The sequence below is a fragment of the Trichosurus vulpecula genome, chromosome 2 (genome assembly GCF_011100635.1).
Source record: "Trichosurus vulpecula isolate mTriVul1 chromosome 2, mTriVul1.pri, whole genome shotgun sequence".
NCBI classification, from domain to species: Eukaryota; Metazoa; Chordata; class Mammalia; order Diprotodontia; family Phalangeridae; genus Trichosurus; species Trichosurus vulpecula.
This window is the reverse complement of record NC_050574.1, coordinates 323483994-323505340: the sequence shown is the minus strand read 5'-3', so window position 1 is coordinate 323505340 and position 21347 is coordinate 323483994. Positions and strand designations below refer to the sequence as shown.

Sequence of the window (21347 nt, the reverse complement as noted above, 5' to 3'; positions counted from 1 at the left end):
GCTGTCCAAAATTTGACTTGCAGGCCCCACGTGGCCTGCAGTGTGATTTATGCGGCCCTCCTACAAGCATAGAAATTTGCATAAATGCTTTAGTAAACGCAGCCAAACTACTGCAGAGCTCTCACATTAAAATGGCAAATCAAAATATATTGTCTATTATTTCAATAAAAATCTAAGTTTGGACGGCCCTGATCTAATCCTATAAAATGAGTGGGTCAAACAACAAATCAAAGAAACAATCAATAACTTCATCCAGGAGAATGACAACGAGAAACATACCAAAACTTATGAGACGCATCAAAAACGGTTCTTAGAGGAAGTCTTATATCTCTAAATGCTTACAGGAATAAAATAGAGAAGGAGGAGATTAATGAATTTGGCATGCAACTAAAAAAACTAGAAAAAGAACAAATCGAAAATCTCCAATTAAATACCAAATTAGAAATACTGAAAACCAAGAGAGATTAATAAAACTGAAATTAAGGAAACTATTAAACTATTAAATAAAACTAAGAGCTGGTTTTATGAAAAAACCAATAAAATAGATAAACCTTTGGTTTATCTATCAAAGATTTGGTTTATCTTACCAAAGATAGGAGAAAACCAAATTACCAGTATCAAAAATGAAAAAGGTGAATTCACCACCAATGAAGAGGAAATCAAAACAATAATTAGGAACTATTTTACCTAACTGAATGCCCATAAATTTGACAATCTTAGTGAAATGGATAAATATTTACAAAAAATATAAACTGGCCAAATTAACAGAAGACTAGTAAAATACTTAAATAATCATGTTTCAGAAAAAGAAACTGAATAAGCCATCAATGAACTCCTTAGGAAAATATCTCCAGGGCCAGATGGATTTACAAGTGAATTTTATCAAACATTTAAAGAACAATTAATTCCAATTCTATGTAGACCTATTTGGGAAAATAGGCAAAGGAATCCTACCAAATTCTTTTAATGATACAAATATGGTACTCAACCAGGAAGAATCAAAACAAAGAAAGAAAATTATAGACCAGTTTCCCTAATGAATATAAATGCAAAAATTTTAAATAAAAATACTAGCAAAAAAAAATGCTAGAGAAGATGTGGGAAAATTGGAACACTAATGCATTGTTGGTGGAATTGTGAACTGATTCAACCATTTGGGAAGGCGGTTTGGAGCTTTGGCCAAAGGGCTATAAAAATGTGCATACTCTTTGATCCCGCAATACCACTTCTAAGACTATATCCCAAAGAGATCATACAAATAGAAAAAGAACCCACATGTAGAGGGATGTCTGTGGTGGCTTTTTCTGTGGTGGCGGACAGCTGGAGGTTGAGGGGATACCCATCAATTGGGGAGTGACTAAATGGGTTGTGGTATATGAAATGTAATAGAATACTATTGTGCTATAAGAAATGATGAACAGGAGGACTTCAGGTGGACCTGGAGGCACTTGTATGAACTAGTGCTGAATGGCAGTTGCAGTGGGCAGTGGCAGAATGGCAGGGACACTGTACGCAGTTACAGCCACATTGTGCGATGACTGACTTTGGTGGACTTCGCTCTTCTAGTGGTGCAGGGTTCTAGGACAGCTCCAGTGGGTTCATGATGGAGAATGCTGTCCACATCCAGAGAGAGAATTGGGGGGTCTAAATGCTAATTGAAGCATACTATTTGCTCTTTTTCTTATTCGTTTTGTTTCTTCTCTCTTGTGGTTCAAACCATTGGTTGTAATTCTTCTTTGCAACATGACTAATGTAAAAATATGTTTAATGTGAATGTATATGTAGAGCCTGTATCAGATTACATGCCGCCTTGGAGGGGAGGGATGGGAGAGAGGAGAAAATTTAGAACTAAAAGCTTGTGGAACTGAATGTTGTAAACTAAAAATAAATTAATTAATTTAAAAATAAATTAAAAACAAGAAAAATCAAAGTCATAACGAATCTGTGATGTTTCTGGTAGTGCTTGCCTGTGCTGCATCCTACAACTTCACTGCAGCCTTGGTTCTGAACACAAAGCGTGGGCACTTTGCAAAGTGCATGCCCTCAGGCTGTGTAATACCAAATGCTGCCAAAACTGAAAAGGGGTCACAAGTGGAAAAAGTTAAAGGCGCCCTGATCTGTAGGACATCCAGTTCAAGACTGTTGGAAGGAAGTTGGAAATGCAAGACAGTAGGTCAACAGAGAGGCCAGGGCTAGATAAACAGTTTTGAGAATCATCAACATTGAGATGATAACTCAGTCAATGGGAGCAGGATGAGATCATCCAGTAAAACTGTATAGAGGTAGAAGAGAAGAGAACCCAGGGTGGAGCCCAATGGTACAATCACAGTTAGTGAGAGTGACCTTGATGAAGAACCAGCAGTCAGATGAGAAGATAAGGAACAGTAGTCAAGAGAAATATCCTGAAGACCTAGTGAGAAGAGACTATCAAGGAGAAGAGGGTACTGACAGTGTTGAAGGCTACAGAGAGATAAAGAGAATGAGGAATGAGACAAGATCATTCTATCTGGCATTAAGAGATCACTGGTCAACTGTGTAGAGCACAGTTAAGACTGAAAGATGAAGTCAGGAGGCAGACTGTGTAGAATTAAGAGAGTGAGAGGAGAGGAGTGGAGGTACTTTGCTGAGTTGCTTTCCCTCCTCTTAAAATGATAGCTGATAAGAAACTCTAGGATTTACATAGTGCTTTAAAATTTCCTAAATGCTTTACAATTTTTTATCTTCTTTGGCCCAAACAACAACCTTGGGAGGTAGGCACTACTATTATCTACATTTTACAGATGAGGAAACTGAGGCAAACAGCGGTCAACTGACTTGCCCAATGTGACAAAGTCAGTAAGTATCTAACTGAAGCTAAATTTGAACTCAAGCCCCAATCTGATTCCAGGTCCAGTGCTCTATCCACTGGACCACCTTGCTTTATTACATGGGATGGCTTGCTGTGTGTGGAGAGAAGTTTAGAAATGAAGGTGATATTAAAAACACATATATATGTATGTATACACACACACATATGAATAAAAATTTCATAAATGAAAACTTTAAAGCAAATGTTAACATATTGAGAGTATAAGGCTATTTTAAATACATATCTTCTAAAGGAAATACCCTTTCATAAGATGTGTGATCACCTTATGCTATATTCATTTAAGTTAAAATTGAAGTATTATTGCCATAGTGATCTTTTTCTCCTTCCTGGGATTGTCCAGGTTCCTCGAGCTGAAAATGTTTTCTCCCCCTTCATTTTTTTTTACTGGGGCAATCTGGATCTTTCCTTTGCTTCCCTCACACTTTATTATTAGGCAATTCCTGTTTTTCCCATATTAGACTGTAAACTTCTTGAAGTAGGGTTTGTAAAATAATTTTACCTATGTATCCCAAGTGTCTAGAATAGCTAGAACCTCACACAATGCTGACATTTAAGAAATGTTTGTTGAATTGTTGTTGTACTGGCTATTTTAATTTTGTATTATAGTTACTTATACACTTTTCTTTGTTAGACTATAAATAAACTCCTTGGGGACAGGATTTTGTATTTCTAGCACCTATTATATACCCCTTGCCCACAGCAAGAAGTCAGAAATGATCTGTTGAAATGGATTTTGGGGGTGCTATCTATTCAGAGGCTATATGACAACTACAGTAGGGTTTTATTATGAGGTCTTTAAAAGGAATATAAACCACAATCAGGTCTCATTCTCACTTTTTGTATTACCAAGGGTTTGTACTTTTATTGAGTGAAATATTTTGAATAAAATAAAACACTTCAGCTAATTGTGCCTAGAGTAAACGGAATATGGGGGAAATTACTGTGCTAATTGTGATTGCATTTCTGCAGTTAGGGAATCATGATACTAACTAGAATCCAAAAAAGGAATTTGAGGATTAGTACTACTAATGGAAACATATTTGTTCCTCTTATTATCTACAAAGCAAAGGGCTTAGACTAGATCATGTCTGAAGTCACATTTATGTTCATCTATGTTCATAAGAAAGTCAATAAAACTCCCTTTCCTTCCATTTTTGGCAACATCAATGCAAAGGATAAATTCTGACACTTTAAGCCTATGGTTATGGTCGCAAAAGCAAAAGTTTATACTGTCTGAGGATCTTCCAACTTGTTTTTCCTCAAAAGAAACTTTATGAATTTTGAAATGTTTACAGAAATTCGAGACTATCTAAACAGGAGATCAGATTTTGTTGTGTTTTTGTCATTTCAGTCATGTCCAACTCCTTGTCACCCCATTTAGGGTTTTCTTGGCAAAGTGATTTTCATTTTCATTTCCTTCTCTAGCTCATTTTACATATGAGGAAAACTAAGGTAAACAGGGTTCGGTGACTACACCATCATCATACAACTAGTAAGCATTTGAGGGCAGTTTTGAAGTCAGAAGATGAGTCATCCTGACTCTAGGCTTGGCACTCTATCCATTATGCTGTGCCATCTGGCTGCCCAGTAGCTAGAATACCTATTTCTATAATCTCACCTAAATAACCTATCAAAAAAAAAAAAAGAATGTATTTGCTTGGACAAACTTCAATCCCTGATTTCTCTTGGAAGATAATTTTAGGAGAAACATTAACACCAATCTTCTTGTGCATACCTTTTTACTTCATGCCCTCATCATCTATTAATCCTAAATACTGGACATAAAAATTTAACTGCCGCCTCAATAATAGCAAGGGCAGGCAAGTTAGCATTTTGATTTTGGGGAGTCTGGATTTTATTGGCATAGGGATACCTGTCAAAGAAATAACTTTCACCAATGCATATCAGCAGCTTTTATGCCACTATTCTCTCTATCTTAGAGAATTATCTGGAAGCTCTAAGAGTTAGGTAAATTGTCCAGAGTCACAAAGCTAGTATGTCCCAAAAATAGAACTTGAATCCAAATCTTCTTGACCCCAAGGTTTGCTCTCTAGCCACTGTTAATCTGCTTCCCATTAATTTTTTTTAAATATTACTCATAGTGTGTGAAAATCATGTAGAAAAGGTACAGGTTTTATGATGCCACATTATACCTACTCAATATGAAATGTTCGATCAAATCGAATCAAAATAAATGGTGTTACAAAGCTACCTATCATCCTGTGACTTGAAAAGATTTTTTAATTTTAATTATGTTAGACAAAGCACTAAAATTAAATTTCTCATTAAGTCTATTCATCACTTTTTTTTTTAACAGAGATTTTACCACACTCTAACAAAAATGACCATGAAAACCAATTATTTAAACATGAATTTGGCAGACTGCCACTATGCAATTAAAAAGAAATTGCTTAGGAAGGAATATAAATTTGCTGTCAGCTCTTTAGTAATTAAGCCTAAGTTCCTGATTCTGGGCTCTGGCTGTTATTTTACAACAGGAGGAGGGGAAACCCCAGCAAAACTCTGAAAAAATATTCTAACACTTCGTAAAGGGCACAACACTATATAAGAACTGCATTTTTTCCTTTCCTTGTATTCCCAGAGCTTGGCGCTGTTCAGGGAACACAGTAGGTACTGGTAAATGCTTGATGCCGATAAAAGTGAAAGAACTATACAAAAATATAATTAAAAAATATTCAGAAAGAACAATGACATTCAAAAAAGAATAAACGCAATACTTTAATTGCAGTAAAACCTTAACATAACTATAGGCAAGATGCCAAATTAACAAGTTTAAAAGGACAAAATAAGAGATCATTACCAAATCTTATGAAAATGGAAGCATGATGTTGTTTTACACAGAAATAATAAGTTTTTCAAACTCCTGTGATGGTGAACTGGGGAATTTGCTGTGTGTGTGTGACTGTGTATATACAGATAAAAATTTAAGTTGCAAGTAAACTGCCAAACTAGTCTTCTCAGTAGCAGTTTCCTGCCAATTATATTACAGATAGACACCCTCTTTGTGTGTGTGTGTGCACATGCACACGCACAGGCTCATAACGAAAACACATCTTGTTTGTTCAAGAACACTGAACTGAAAGGAACTTAAATGTTGACCAACCACAAAGCTGTTTTGTGAATTGTCACATCTAAACTAAGCTACTGATAGTGATTAAAATATTTCTGATGCTGTATAGGTGCGTATAAAGGTAATCTAGCTTTATGGAGTTATAGAGGCCCCATGGCTTAGTGGTTTAAGTGCCTGTCTAGTAAGCACAATATACTGGGTTCAAATCCCAGTGGGGCCTTTACCATTTTGAAGACAGCTAGGTGGCTCAGTGGATAGGATACTGGGCCTGGAGTCAGAAGAGCTGAATTTAAATCTATCCTTAGACACTGACTAGCGATCCTGGGCAAGTCATTTAACCTCTGTTTGTCTTAATTTACTAGAAAAGTAAATGGCAAATCACTCCAATATCTTTGCCAAGAAAAACTCATGAAGAGTATTGGTGTGCCATGGGTTCATGAAGAGCTGGGCACTACCGAATGAACAACAAAACTCTGAGTGAAGATGACGTAAAGAACAAGTGAATTTCCTATCTCACTAACTTCCCCTTGGATAAAAATATGTGGATCCCATTAAAATAGTTGTTGTCTGTTGTTATTCAGCGGTTTCAGTTGTATCCAACTCTTTTGTGACCTCACTTGGGATTGCACTGGCAGAGAAGAGGAGTGGTTTGCCATTTCCTTCTCTAGCTCACATTACAGATGAGGAAACTGAAACAAACAGGGTTAAGTGATTTGGCCAGGGTCATACAACTAGCACAAAGTGCCTGAGGCCAAATTTGGACTCAGGAAGGTGAGTTTTTCCTGACTTTGGAAGGCCCTGCACTTTATTCACAGTACCACCTAAATGCCTATCCAAATTGTACAGCGTTTCAAAAACCTAGACTTTGCACCTCTCTGCATAAACTTAATCTGTGTATCACAGTTACAATATTCCTACTTTCACCTTTCTTCTACTGATAGTTCATTAGTGATAGTTCAGAAGCACTGCTAAAAAATAAAAGATTCCAAAACCTAAAGCTGAAATTATTTAGCGCAAATACGTACTGCGAACTTCCTCACTAAATAACCAACATATTATTTTGTACATGAGGTCAAGTTTTGTGAAAACTATAAAACATAACACAAGAACCCAAATATAGTTTAATTTTCACTGGAAACAGCAGGAAAATAAGTGTCTTGCTAAAACTAGATTTAACATTAAAGTACTTGTTGATAATTTTTACATGATATTTATTTTTTAAAGAATCTCTATCATCAAAATCATTTCAAGATTAACATAAGATTGGTATCAGCCAGGGCAAGAAAATAGCTTTATTAAAACAAAATGGGTTTTTAAATGAAACTCTTTAAGAACATTGTCCCTATCATAAACTCATACTCCATCCACCTTCGACCCCTCCCCAATATTTATAGTACAATTAAAACTGTACTTGGAATATCAGAACACTAATTTCCCTTAGTTGCTAATCTTCTCATTTCAAAATGGTTTAACGATGATAGTGATACCCTACGTCCTTCCAATTCACTTATCGGCTCTCCATTATCTCCTTACTGAGTTCAAGTCTACCAGACTTATTTAGTTCGAACTCTACTGCAGAGAGCACAACTCCAAAGAGCTGGACATGCTGTTTTGAACTCGAAACATACATTTGCCTAAAAGACTATTTTTAAGGGGAACACACACAAGGTGCACTCACACAGAGGTCAGAAAAAGCAATACAAGGCCACTCACAAAGTTTCCCTGAAGAACTCTGGAATCAATTATGAGATATGGGAAACACTGGCACAGAACCACCAAGCATGGCATACCAGCATCAAAGAAGGTACTGTGCTCTATGAGCAAAGCAGAATTACAATAGCTCAGAATAAATGTGAGGTGTGCAAATTCGGAGACATCTCCACTTGAAATGTCCATGGACTAGTAGTGCCTGACTTATGGTAGAGCCTTCCAAGCTCATACTGATCTGATCAGTCACATTCAGACACACTGTACCTTGACCTCCTCTTCAAGCATGAAGTACAACAATACAACCAAGTCATTCTTAATCTTGCACTTGAGAATATTGCTCAATACTTTATCAAACCAAACTCACACTAAACATAAAGTTATACACAGAAAGGTCAACTATTAGAGATGTAGACTAGATCTTTATTTAAATTACAATGCTAATAAAGAGGTTAAAAAACATAAAAGCAAGTCACATACACTGACAAGATACATTTTCATTCTGAAAAAGTTATCTAAGTATAACTGTACTGTACCTCATCAAATTCTTCGGTCATTTTTCTGATGATTTCTGCATTCTGCATATTCCTGAACATCTCAATTCTTACAGTACCTATAAAGACATTTATAATTATTTCAATATGGTAATTTCAATATTAAGTGAAATTTAACATTACACACAATTGCTATAATATTGAATTTAATATTAACTTTAAAATGTAATTGTGAGATTCTAAATGATACATTTTTAATTCCTCAAAAAGTACTGTTGGAACCCACAAACACCAAAAACAAACAGAGAAGAACTGCAGAACCCACGAAATAGTGGAGAGAAGCAGGGCTCCAGCCCAGGACAGCCTGGATGGTCTCTAGGTGAGATCTATCACGCACGGAAGAGGGAGCAGAGCAAAGCCCAGCATGGATGGCGGCAGGACCAGACCAGGAGCCGGGCAGAACAGGCCCTAGCTCCATGAATCAGTGAGCTGTGGTAGTTACCAGACTTCTCAACCCACAAACACCAAAGACAACAGAGAAGGTTAGTGGGAAAAGCTGCGGGGGACAGAGTGAAAAGAGTTCACATTGGGCCACCACCCTGGAGGCCGAGGTGGGGGGGGGGAGGGCGGGCGCCGTGCAGCTATAGAACTACAGCTGCAGCTGCTTCTGGCCCTAGGCCCACCTGGTGGGAGGAATTAAGTGGTGGATCAGAGCAGGAGTGCAGAGCCAGCTTAGATACCAGTCAGGTCCAGGTTGGGGGTTCTTGGGGAAGGAGGAGTGCTGGTGTGGCAGAGCTGGCTGTAATAGCTCTGAAAACAACAGCACATCCCCTCAAGCTTAGAACAAAGTACTCTTTGCTCTACAAGCAGTCATACCCCAACAAAAAACTCAAGGGTCAAGTAAGTTGGCTGGGAACATGGCCAGGCAGCGAAAACGCACTCAGATTCAGTCTCAGACTTTGGCATCTTTCTTTGGTGACAAAGAAGACCAAAACATACAGCCAGAACTGGTCTCAGGCCATGGAAGAGCTCAAAAAGGATTTGGAAAAGCAAGTTAGAGAAGTAGAGGAAAAATTGGGAAGAGAAATGAGAAGGATGCAAGAAAACCATGAAAAACAAATCAATGACTTGCTAAAGGAGATCCAAAAAAATACTGAAAAAAATATTGAAGAAAACAACACCTTAAAAAATAGACTAACTCAAATGGCAAAAGAGCTCCAAAAAGCCAATGAGGAAAAGAATGCCTTGAAAGGCAGAATGAGCCAAATGGAAAAGGAGATCCAAAAGACCACTGAAGAAAATACTACCTTAAAAATTAGATTGGAGCAAGTGGAAGCTAGTGATTTTATGAGAAATCAAGATATTATAAAGCAGAACCAAACGAATGAAAAAGTGGAAGACAATGTGAACTATCTCATTGGAAAAACCACTGACCTGGAAAATACATCCAAGAGAGATAATTTTAAAATTATTGGACTACCTGAAAGTCATGATCAAAAAAAGAGGCTAGATATCATCTTTCAGGAAATTATCAAGGAGAACTGCCCTGATATTCTAGAAGCAGAGGGTAAAATAGAAATTGAAAGAATCAATCGGTCGCCTCCTCAAATAGATCCCCAAAAGAAATCTCCTAGGAATATTGTCACCAAATTCCAGAGCTCCGAGATCAAGGAGAAAATACTGCAAGCAGCCAGAAAGAAACAATTTGAGTATTGTGGAAACACAATTAGAATAACACAAGATCTAGCAGCTTCTATCTACATTAAGAGATCGAAGGGCTTGGAATACGATATTCCGGAGGTCAGTGGAGCTAGGATTAAAACCAAGAATCACCTACCCAGCAAAACTGAGTATCATGCTCCAAGGCAAAATATGGATTTCCAATAAAATAGAGGACTTTCAAGCTTTCTCAGTGAAAAGACCAGAGCTGAATAGAAAATGTGACTTTCAAACACAAGAATCAAGAGAAGCATGAAAAGGGAATCAAGAAAAAGAACAAGAAAAAGAAATCACAAGGGACTTACTAAAGTTGAACTGTTTTGTTTACATTCCTACATGGAAAGATGATGTGCATGATTCATGAGACCTCAGTATTAGGGTAGCTGAAGGGAATATGCATATATATATATACACACACACACACACACACACACACACACATATATATATATATATATATATATATATACACATAGATAGATAGATAGACAGACAGACAGACAGAGGGCACAGGGTGAGTTGAGTTGAATATGAAGGGATCATATCTAAAAAAAATAAAATCAAATTAAAAGATGAGAGAGGAATACATTGAGAGAGGGAGAAAGGGAGAGACTGAATGGGGTAAATTATCTCTATCTCACATAAAAGTGGCAAGAAAAAGCAGTTCTGTGGGAAGGAAAGAGGAGGCAGGTGAGGGGGAATGAGTGAAATTCACTCTCACCAGATTTGGCCTGAGGAGGCAATACCATACACACTCAATTGGGTATCTTACCCCATAGGAAAGGAGCAGGAAGAAGATAAAAAAGGAGGGATGATAGAAGGGAGGGCAGATGGGGGAGGAGGTAATCAAAAACAAACCCTTTCGAAAAGGGACAGGGTCAAGGGAGAAAATTCAATAAAGGGGGATACGTTAGGAAGGAGCAAAATATAGTTAGTCTTTTACAACATGAGTATTGCGGAAGGGTTTTACATAACGATACGCATGAGGCCTATGTTGAATTGCTTGACTTCTTAGGGAGGGTAGGTGGGAAGGGGAGAGGGGAGAGAATTTGAACTCAAAGTTTTAAAAACAGATGTTCAAAAACAAAGAAAAAAAGTATTTGCATGCAACTAGAAAATAAGATACACAGGCAATGGAATGTAGAAATTTATCTTGCCCTACAAGAAAGGAAGGGAAAAGGGGATGGGAGGGGAGTGGGGTGACAGAAGGGAGGGGAGTGGGGTGACAGAAGGGAGGGCTGACTGGGGAACGGGGCAACCAGAATATATGCCATCTAGTAGTGGGGGGGAGGGTAGAAATGGGGAGAGAATTCGTAATTCAAACTCTTGTGAAAATCACTGCTGAAAACTGAATATATTAAATAAATTAAATAAATTTAAAAAAAAAGAAAAGGAAATGAATGCTGAAAAAAAAAGTACTGTTGGAGATTTATACCATTTCAGAATTTTATTTTTAAAATAATCATGCTAGGTCAATCTCAAGAGATCCTTTATTTTAATTCCTCACATACCAGATAATACAAATATATCAAAGAAACAAAAAATTATCCAATCTGTTTTTAAGTTCCAAGAAAGATGACCGCATTTTTCTTAGAAGACTTCCATTATTCCTTAACACTAAAAACCTCATGTTCAATCACTGTCTCTTAGAGTAACTTTAGCACTTTTACTCTGGTATTGTTCTCCACAAAGATGAGTAAGGGACTAGAACCTTCTTTATGATAATCTTTTAAAAAAAGAAGTTGACTCTATCTTCCTATTTTTATCATATAATTTCATCTTCATTACATATATGAATAATTAGTTATAAATAAAAACAAAAATAAAGATTACCTCATCTTCCCTTATTCTAAGAATAAGCATATACTCTGAGTAAGAGAACTGAAGGGCTCTTCAGTGGGAAAATACTTACAAATAATTATATAAGGAAACCCAAAGAATTTTCATAAAAGTTTAAGATATCATGATGATCAAAAAGGGTATATATAACAGGCTAAAAAAATTTAAGATTAAATTCTAAATGTTAATTTAAAATTCTATGACCAACACTATTCTGCATTTTGGCAGTGAGGAAGGAATATTTGTTATTTTATAGGTATAGAAAGCTCCCTGTGAAGAACCTATTATTATTATAAATGGGCAAATGGTATGCATCTGACAGTTTTAGAGAGTAGTCCTGGGCACTAAAGATTACATGACCTGTCCAGGATTGCACCAGTATGTGTCAGAGGTAAGAGTTCAGGTTGTCCTGACTCTAATGCAGGCTCTCTGCATCATATCATACTATATATATCTTGAGACATTTAATAAAGTTTATCATACTATATATATCTTGAGATATCATACTATATATATCTTGAGACATTTAATAAAGTTTTTTTTTTATTGTGACTGATAAAAGAGAATTCTGTTCAATTTAACTTAATAAACAATAAGTAACAATTATGTGCTAAGCACTGGGACTATGATGAAAAAAATGACAACAGTTCCCACTATTAAGAGTTTACATTCTATTGAGGGAAAATGACATGTATACAGATAAGGGAATACAAATCACGGGTTTTGGGAATACAAAGGTTACAGCTCACAGGGTCAGAAAGATCTGGGTCCAGGTTCTGCTTCTGAGACAACGTAACTGATTAACCTTGTCAAGAAGCCTCTCAACCCTCCTGGGAAACTTTGCAACTAAAAGTTGAGGAATAATTTCAAAGTTGCATTTATAGAGGGAGCTTTCTAACCAGCAGTTCCATGAAATAACTTTGCATTTGGAAAAAAAAAACTCAAAAAGCTGCCATACTCTGATATGTCAGGTTGGGGACGGCAGTGGTTTCTATGCATGGAGGAATCAAAAAGGTTTCTTCTATGAAGCAGAAAGAGCCTTGACGGGACATGGGGATTCTAAAGAGGTAGAAGTGACAATGGTGAACATTCTAGAAAGGGGGAACAGCTTATAAAGAGCCATAGCAGCAGGAAATGTAATGCTTCACTATGAGAAACAGCAAGATCAGCTAGAACCTGCAGAGTTCAGCAGAGTATGTGAGGTTAGTAATCACTCTGAGAAGACAGGTGGTGGCCTGAATGTAAAGGGCTATAAAAGTCCAAGAGGGGTTTGTATTTTATCCAATGGGCAACAAGAAGCCACTAAAACTTTTTTGAGCAAGTAAATGACAGGGTCAGACCTGAGCTTTAGGAATACCAATTTGGCAGCTACTTGGAGGATGGATGGAACAGAAGAGGGACTGGTGGAAGAAAGATCAAGTAGAAGGATATTACAGAGGTCTGGGCCAGAAGTGATAATAGCCTGAATTAGTGTGGTTGTATTATTAGTGGACATGTCAAAATGGATGTCTTATAGGCATCTCAAACTCAAAACATAATGCACTTTCCACTCAAAACCCAGTCCTCTTCTGATTATCCTCATTTCTGTCCACAGCACCACCATCCTTCCCGTCAACACAGGTTCTCAACCTTGGAGTCATCCTCGGCCCCTCATTCTCTCTCACCACCAAATTGAGAAGCCACGCCTTCCATCTCTACTTCTATAATACTTTTCATAGCTGTTCCCTTTCTACCCCATTCACTTAATCACCTTTCAAGTGCAACTGGTCTTGTCTACCCCAAAGCCTCTCCCTTCCCTAGTACATCTTCCGCACAATTGTCAAACTAACATTTTTAAAGCTGTTAAGTCTTACCACATCATCCTCCTGTCTCTATAAGGTCCAGGGTCTGCCTATTACCTCTAGGATAAAATAAAAACTCTTTTGTTTGTTGATTAAAGCCCTTCAAAAATTAGTCTTCACCTATCTTTCCAGGCTTCTTACCCTTCATTCATTCCAACATGCAGCCAAAATGGATTTCTTGTGGTTCTGCACATGACAGGTTATTTTCAATCTCTTTAACCTGATGAACTGCTTTTATGCTTAGAATATGCCTCCTTGCTTTTGACTCTTAGAACAGGAACCTTTAACCTCCATCACAATTCAGCTCATGTAATAACTCCCACCTGGATCCTTTCCAGAACTTCTCAGTTGCTAGTGTTCCCCCTCCACTAAAATTAGTGCGCATTTACTTTGTATATAGTGCATATCTACTTCTATGTGTATATATTATTTCCTTGCACAGAATGGAAGCTCCTTGAAGGCATATACTTTCATTTTATCCTTTAAATCCCTATGCTTAACACTGCTTGGCATATTGCAGGTATTTAGTAAATTTTTGCGGGCAAAATTCTAGAGAGAAGAGGATGAAAAATACTGACAATACAAGGGTAAAGATTTGTCAAGTTCTCTTTTTGGACACATTGAGCCTGAGATATCTCTGGGACATCTGGATGAAGATATCTGCAGGCAACTGGTAATGCAAAACTGGAGCTCTGGAAGAAGAAGAGTGCTAAACAAGTAAACTTCAAAACAAGGAGTCAATCAGTATAGAGAAGATAACTGAATTCACGTGAATTGGTGGGGGAAAGGAGGAGTTGTCAGGAAATGTGATCAGAATATAAGTAGTCTAATTCAGATGAAACCAAGGGAGGAGAAAGTTTTAAAAAAGAAAGAGTGGTCAGTATTTTGATGAATTCCAATAGAAACACTATGTTTTTTAAAAAGCCAATACTGGAAAAACTACAATCACATCCAATGTATTCTTTCAAATCTTAACAAATTAGTTATGCATACAGAAGATAAAGTTGTATATTACGTCTTACAAGACTAAATCAGCTACGAGAAATTAAGTTTATTTCAATATGACATTTACTAGATGTTCCTGTAATATCTACACCTGAGATTTTAAAATTAGTAACCCTTTAAATAAACCCTATATAGTAACCCTATGTTGGAGAGATTTTGATTCAAGCAAGCTCAGGTTTAAAAGTGTTGGTTCGAAAAAAATGAATAATGAGATGAATCACTGCCACCCCCCACCTTCCAGGCCGCCACATTCCAGACAATTCACATGATCATAGCTCTAGTGCTAGAAGTCCATATAGTCCAATCCCACATTTTTATTAATTTGTTCTTACTATTTTGATTTCAACTCCGAATAAAACAAGCACCCTCATATACACAATAGAATCAAAAAAGGGGATCGCACATGAAACTGCTAATCATTTTCAAATATGCACAGCTTGCTTTTCAAGGTTCTGATAAATTTGGTATGTAACTTTCCTAACTGTTCTGCTTGCCTATTATCTCTTTTGACTTTCCTTCTGGGTTCTTCTGTTAAGTTAAAAAAATGCTCTGGTTACCGTCTTTTCTTCTTTCTTGAAGGGAAATCCTATTTCTAGTCCACACTGAAAAATGAGAACAAAAAATCCTAACAAATAGGCATTGACAAGTAAAACAAATTCCAACACTGACGGTCTTAAAAGCATATTTTGTAATTAAGTCTGAGTCTATCACCATAATGGCAGAAGGGGATGGAAACAGCATGCTTCATCATTGGTTCTTCAGAATCCTGCCAAATGTCCCATTTTACAGATGAGGAAATCACACAAAGCAGGATTTGAACACAGGTACTTACTTTTCTGACCTCAGAGACAATGAATGCCCCTTTCATTTTACCATGTACTATACTGTTAAATTATGAAACTAATCTCAATTTCATATTCTGAACTATAAAGACTTCTTGTTCTCATCTAAAAGGGGTTAAACTAGCTTTATGAAATTTAAATATAAAATGAATTTCAACTACTGTCAAGTATTATTTGTATCCTTTATATAAGTAAAATTTTAAATGCAGATATAGGTATCAGTGAATCAAAAAACATTTATTAGGCACATATACACTATATGCCAGGCACTCTTGTAAGCACTGGTGATACAAAAAAAGGTAAAAACAATCCCTGCCCTCAAGGAGCTTATGCTTTAATGGGAAAGACAACATGTTAATAATTAGGTAATATAAGACATGAAATGTGGGGGGTAATCTCACAGTGTAAGTTACTAGCAGCTGAGGAGGAGCCTGGGAAAGGCTGCATGTGGAAGGAATGTATAAACAGTCTTAAATTCTGGTTATAAAGCAAAAATCTATACATAAAGCTAGAGGTTTTCTATTGATTTCAATAAAAAATTGGATGAGTCTCTTGAGAATAAATTATGAGACACTGTTTAGGGAGTATTTTGAAGATTAACAGAATTTAGTTACAGAGCTTGATTTAAAGATCATAGATCTAAATCTACCAGGGAGTTCAGAACCTATCTGGTTATACTTATTTTACAAATCACCAAAGACATTGCAGCTGAATTTACTGAGAGGATCAGAAACAGGAGAGATGGGGCATGTGGAAATAATATTAGATGAATGTAAAAAAATGTAAAAAACCTTAAAAAGTGAAATTAGGGATAAAACTCAGGGGAAAATGACCAGTAGTGATGCTGCAGAGAGGGAAATGAGGTAAAAGATGATACTAAGGGAAGAAAATTGATTTCAGGGAACCTGAGTGGGAGAAAGGGTATAGAGAACAGTTTTGGGCAACAGATAATGTACTCAAAGTCAATTAATCTTGAAGAGAAGCTGCTTTCTCTTTTGACTCTTTAATCCTTTAATGAAGTTGTATATGGTGGCTGCTTGAGGCACTGATGCTAGAGAATGTCCTAATGGGATAGAGTTATTGTTCCTAATATATGTATTCCCCTATGGTAGCCTAAATAGCTAAGATTAAGGCTTATAATTTTGAAGTAGCTGGTGAGGTACTGGATAGAGCACTGGGCCTGGAGATAGGAAGTCTTGAGTTCAAATTCAGCTTCAAATACTTACTAGCTGTGTGAACCTGGGCAAGTCACTTAATCTTTCTTTGCCTACATTTCATCAACTATAAAATGAGGATAATAATAGTACATACCTTTAAGGGTTGTTGTGCGGATGAAATAACATAATATTTATAAAAAGCCATTTGCGCATGCCTGGCAAGTAGTAGGCAGCTATATAAACGTATATTTCTTTCACCTTTTCTAATAAAGGTAAAAAGAGGAAGAGGAATATAGAAAGCAGTGGATAAGGGAGACCTCTTTCACCTTCATTTCTTTTGGGTCCTTAGTACAATTTTTCACACCTACATCAATTGTAGCTATGCTACAGGGAAATGATGCTAGGAACTACACGAGGGGCAAACTGTAGCCAAATGGTATTGTTCAGTTATATTAGTGATTTAAAATTTCAATTATGTTCATGTGTATTTAGTTTACTATTATACCCTTAACACTGAAATGTAAAACTCTGGGTTGCTCTATATCAAACAATGGTTGTAAATGGAAGGCAAAACACTTAAGAGTGAATACGGTACGGGCATTAAAGATTGGCAAATGAATATGGACAGCAACATGTTAAACTCTAATATTTCACGTAATTGTCAACTGACAAAATTCTTAATTATGTTTGTGATGGAGCAGGGGGAACATACTCTAAAATATGTCTTCCAGGTCAGGTGTTGCCAGGTGCTTCTATTGAGTAGCTTTCTACTGTCAAGTGGGAAAATACAGGGATGGGATCAGGATGAGAATGTTAAGGGGAACTTCTATTCTGAGACTTCTTAATGATAGGCAAGATACCCATGCATTTAGAGAAGAATGCAAGTTGTCATTACTGAAACAAACAGGAATGGCTGGAGAAGGCTGAAGTAGGAAAATGAGGGCAAATGTAGTTACTATCACAGATGCCGAAGAAAGGTGGAATTTCTAGAAGAAAGGGTTGGTCAATAATGTTCAACACTGTAGAAAAGTCACAGGGCCTGGTAATTACTTCGTATGTTTAAATACAGGGGTGGTGTCAGAAGCCCAACTAGAAGGCATTAAGTTATCATCATACAGGAGTATAATAAATGTGAAAATGAAAGTATTAGGAATCAGGAGGCAAGTATTTGATATATTTTTGTACCACTAACAAGTGATATGTCCCTGAATAAGTTATTTTTACCTTACAATGTCTTAGTTCCCTAATCTGTTTTAAAAAAAAATGGGGCTGAACCAGATAATATATAATGTCTTTGTCTTGTCCATCTCTAAAACACTGTGAATACAGGAAATGGGATAATAGGTATAAGTTATAATGAAACTACTCATTATAAAAGTTTGCAGTGATATCTAATTCAAGGCTCTTCCTTGAATAAGAAAAAGTCTGAACTTTAAATTAGCAATCCATTTAAAATGTTAGGATTCATCAATGGCTCCCACCTTCAAATGGTAACATCTATAACATTCAATTCATCAAATACTAAATTTATGACATAAATGTACTTCTAAAGGGAAACAGTATGAGTAAATTTATCAAAAAGATTTATACTCAACTTTTCAGGAACAGTTACACACAAAAGAAAGCAATATTTAAGACATTTTTACAGTTTGTTTACATTTTATTTGATATTCTCATTTTATTTCATGTACAAATCTATTTTAGAGTGTAAACACCTAAAAGGCAGTGACTATAACTGTGGTTCTCTGTATAACAGTGTGTCTAGTAGAATCTAGCACAATTAGGCACTTGATAATGGCTTCTGATCAAAATTTGTTGTTCTTCAGTCATTTCAGTCATGTCCAACTCTTCCAGCCCCCATTTAGAGTTCCCTTGGCAAAGATATTGGAGTGATTTGCCATTTCTTTCTCCAGTTTATTTTACAGATGAGGAAACTGAGGCAAACAGGGTTAAGTGACTTGCCCAGGGTCACACAGCTAGTAAATGTATGAGGCTAAATTTAAACTCATGAAGATGAGTCTTTCTGACTCTAGGCATAGTACCTCTGACACCCCTTCAAAAAAGATAATGATGACAAAATGAAAATTAACTTTATTATACATGTAAAGATGTATTAAAAGATAGCAGCAAAAGAGACTTTTAATGTCAAAAAGTGGGTCAATATGATCTACATAGACATTATATGCAAGCATAAAGATGCATGTATGGTACCAGTAATAGTAACAGGGAGGTACAATTGGTAATCAATGTTTCCTAGGCACTGCCCTATCCATAAGGCTTTGAATTTACAGTAGATAGTAGATAAAGATCTAGGGATACACTGATAAAATTTTACTCTTTCCCATTCCTTTTCATGGATAAATATATAGTATATTTTTAAGTATACAGTATGTATAAAGTATATTTCTTTTATGGAAAGGAAAACTATATAAACTTAAAATTTACTCAGTATAGCTAGCTACATACAATCTTAAAAAGAAGTCCTAAAATTAAAGTCTAGTCCAGAGGTTGGCAAGCTATGGCCCTCAGGCCAAATGTGTCCCCTCCCTGCCCTGTTTTTATATGGCTGGTCAGCTACTGGGTCAGATTTGGCCTGAGGGTCATGGTCTAGTCTAAGGAGGTAAGTAGCCATAAATCTCCAGAGGCGGTAGGATTTATTGCATGGCACACTCAACTGATGCATGACTGACTAACTTAAGGTAGTTAAGTAGCAAACTAACTTGTTCATAAGTATACAAATGAGAATTCCAGAAAGAAGTGCTAACCTAAAAATGATATAAGGTAAGTACATATCATGCTGACATTTCATTATCACTAACAGACCTGAAGTCAAGAAATGCTACCCTTGAGAGTTAGATTCAGTCTTCATGAACATGAAGTATATATCATACGTGTGTATGTATGTGTATATATGTATATGTGTGTATATATGTATGTATACACACACTTTATTATAAAAATGAAAAGACATCCAAATTACTTCAAGGAACACTACATACTGATATACAGTGTTATGTAGTGAAAAGAGTGCTGGACTTAAAATAGGGAAAGAACTGAGTTTCAAAAAACTTTATATACTGTGTCACTAAAACTAACTCAACCTCAATTTATTCATCAGTAAAAAGGTGACTGTATATAACTCACAACTGCATACTATGAGGACCAAATGACACAATGGAAGTAAAATTAGTTCCTCATACAAAGGGTTCACTGGAATAAAAAAGTAAAAGAGGTCAGGCTGTTGGTGTTTGGATTGAATTACATGCTTATTTCTACACCTGAAAGATGTGTGATTTCATCAGCTTGAATATTCCCTCCGCTAAAGGAGATCACAACACCTTAATAGTTAGTTTTTAGAAGATATTATTATAGCAAGAAATAGATTCTCCAATGGCTAACCCACTGTGATGAGGAGTATCCTTAATTATAGCACTGGACAACAGATATAGTCCTTACCATCTCATATTTAAAAGCATTTCCAGATGAATAGAAGCTACCAGAGTTTATATAATTTTGGCTAGCATTGGGCTTTGAAAACCCAGAATTACCTACCACACCACACTGGAGCATTAAAATAGGAAGTGAGTTGTATAAAACAAAAAAAAAATTAGCTATGTATAATTATTTACTTATAGCAAAATAAAGGATTGTTATTCATAGATTTTTTAAAGCTTACATTAAGAAGAACAAAGATAATTTGTACTCATCAATATTCAAGATCAATAAGCACAATAAATAACATAGGAAGCAAAGTAAAACAGAGGTAAATTATATATTTTTAAAATTCTTTGTTTTATTGAATTATCTTTTACATTTTATATTTGCAATATATATATATACACCTGTGCCAATCCTACATATTTTAATATTTCAGAAAATAAAATTTTCTAGAATTCAGGGACTAAAATTGTAAACTAACCCAGTCTTCTCCACAAAGAATGTTCCATATAACTCATACACAATCTTCTCAACAATTAGTTACTGAAAGCATTGATCAACTTGCCTAATTTGCTAAATAACAATTTGATTCATCTTTGCATTACCATCTTTTTCTACCAACAGTTTGTTTTCTTTCCAATTTCCTTTTGCTACCAAAAATTTCATGTGACAAAAGAAAAAAATTATTTCAACCACAGACTTCTCTTTCCAATTCCCAGATCATTATTACATCATGAGAGAACTTCCTAATTACAGGCAGTACCTACCATAATATATTATGTTGTAAAAGTTAATTTCTAAGTTGGATGACTGGTTGAACAAGTACTCTCTCATAAAATCATATTATACAAGGTGGTTGAATTTTGCTCTTAACAAGGGCTAAACAATATATAGTACTTATTATCTATGGAATCCTATATTATTATTTCTGTGATAATATGCATTCCGAATTCCAGCCAGGGCTGTCAGAAGAACCTTTCTTCATCACCATAACCCTAGCAATAAAATTTCTCCACAAAGTGCCACCTGAAGCAGAGGTGTATGTTTTCTTTTCTGTTTGTTTTATAGGTAAGTAAATTTGGAGCAATGATAGCTGACACTCTTTTTTGCCAAACTGGCTTCTGTGAGGCGACTGGTTGAAATGGAAGTGAAATTTCTAGGGTAGAGATGAAACTTTAAAAAATCTGGGAGCAGGGAAGTACAGAGAACTCTAACAACTGGAGCAGGAAGGAATAGGAAACACTCTACCAGAAGCAGAATGAATGCAGTTACCCAAAATAAACTTTAGTTCAGCTACATCAAACTGTATTAGTCATTTGGCAAACAATCATGTGCTATCTATTCT

General features: G+C 36.1%; 1 protein-coding gene across 1 annotated transcript in view; it reads right to left on the bottom strand.

Annotated features, from left to right (window-relative positions):
* Positions 1 to 21347, bottom strand: part of STAG1 (stromal antigen 1) — a 376851-nt gene that overhangs the window by 171013 nt on the left and 184491 nt on the right. The window contains exon 6 of the mRNA XM_036742693.1: positions 8204 to 8280. Within this exon, the coding sequence (XP_036598588.1) occupies positions 8204 to 8280 (77 nt within the window). The remainder of the gene's footprint in view (positions 1 to 8203; positions 8281 to 21347) is intronic.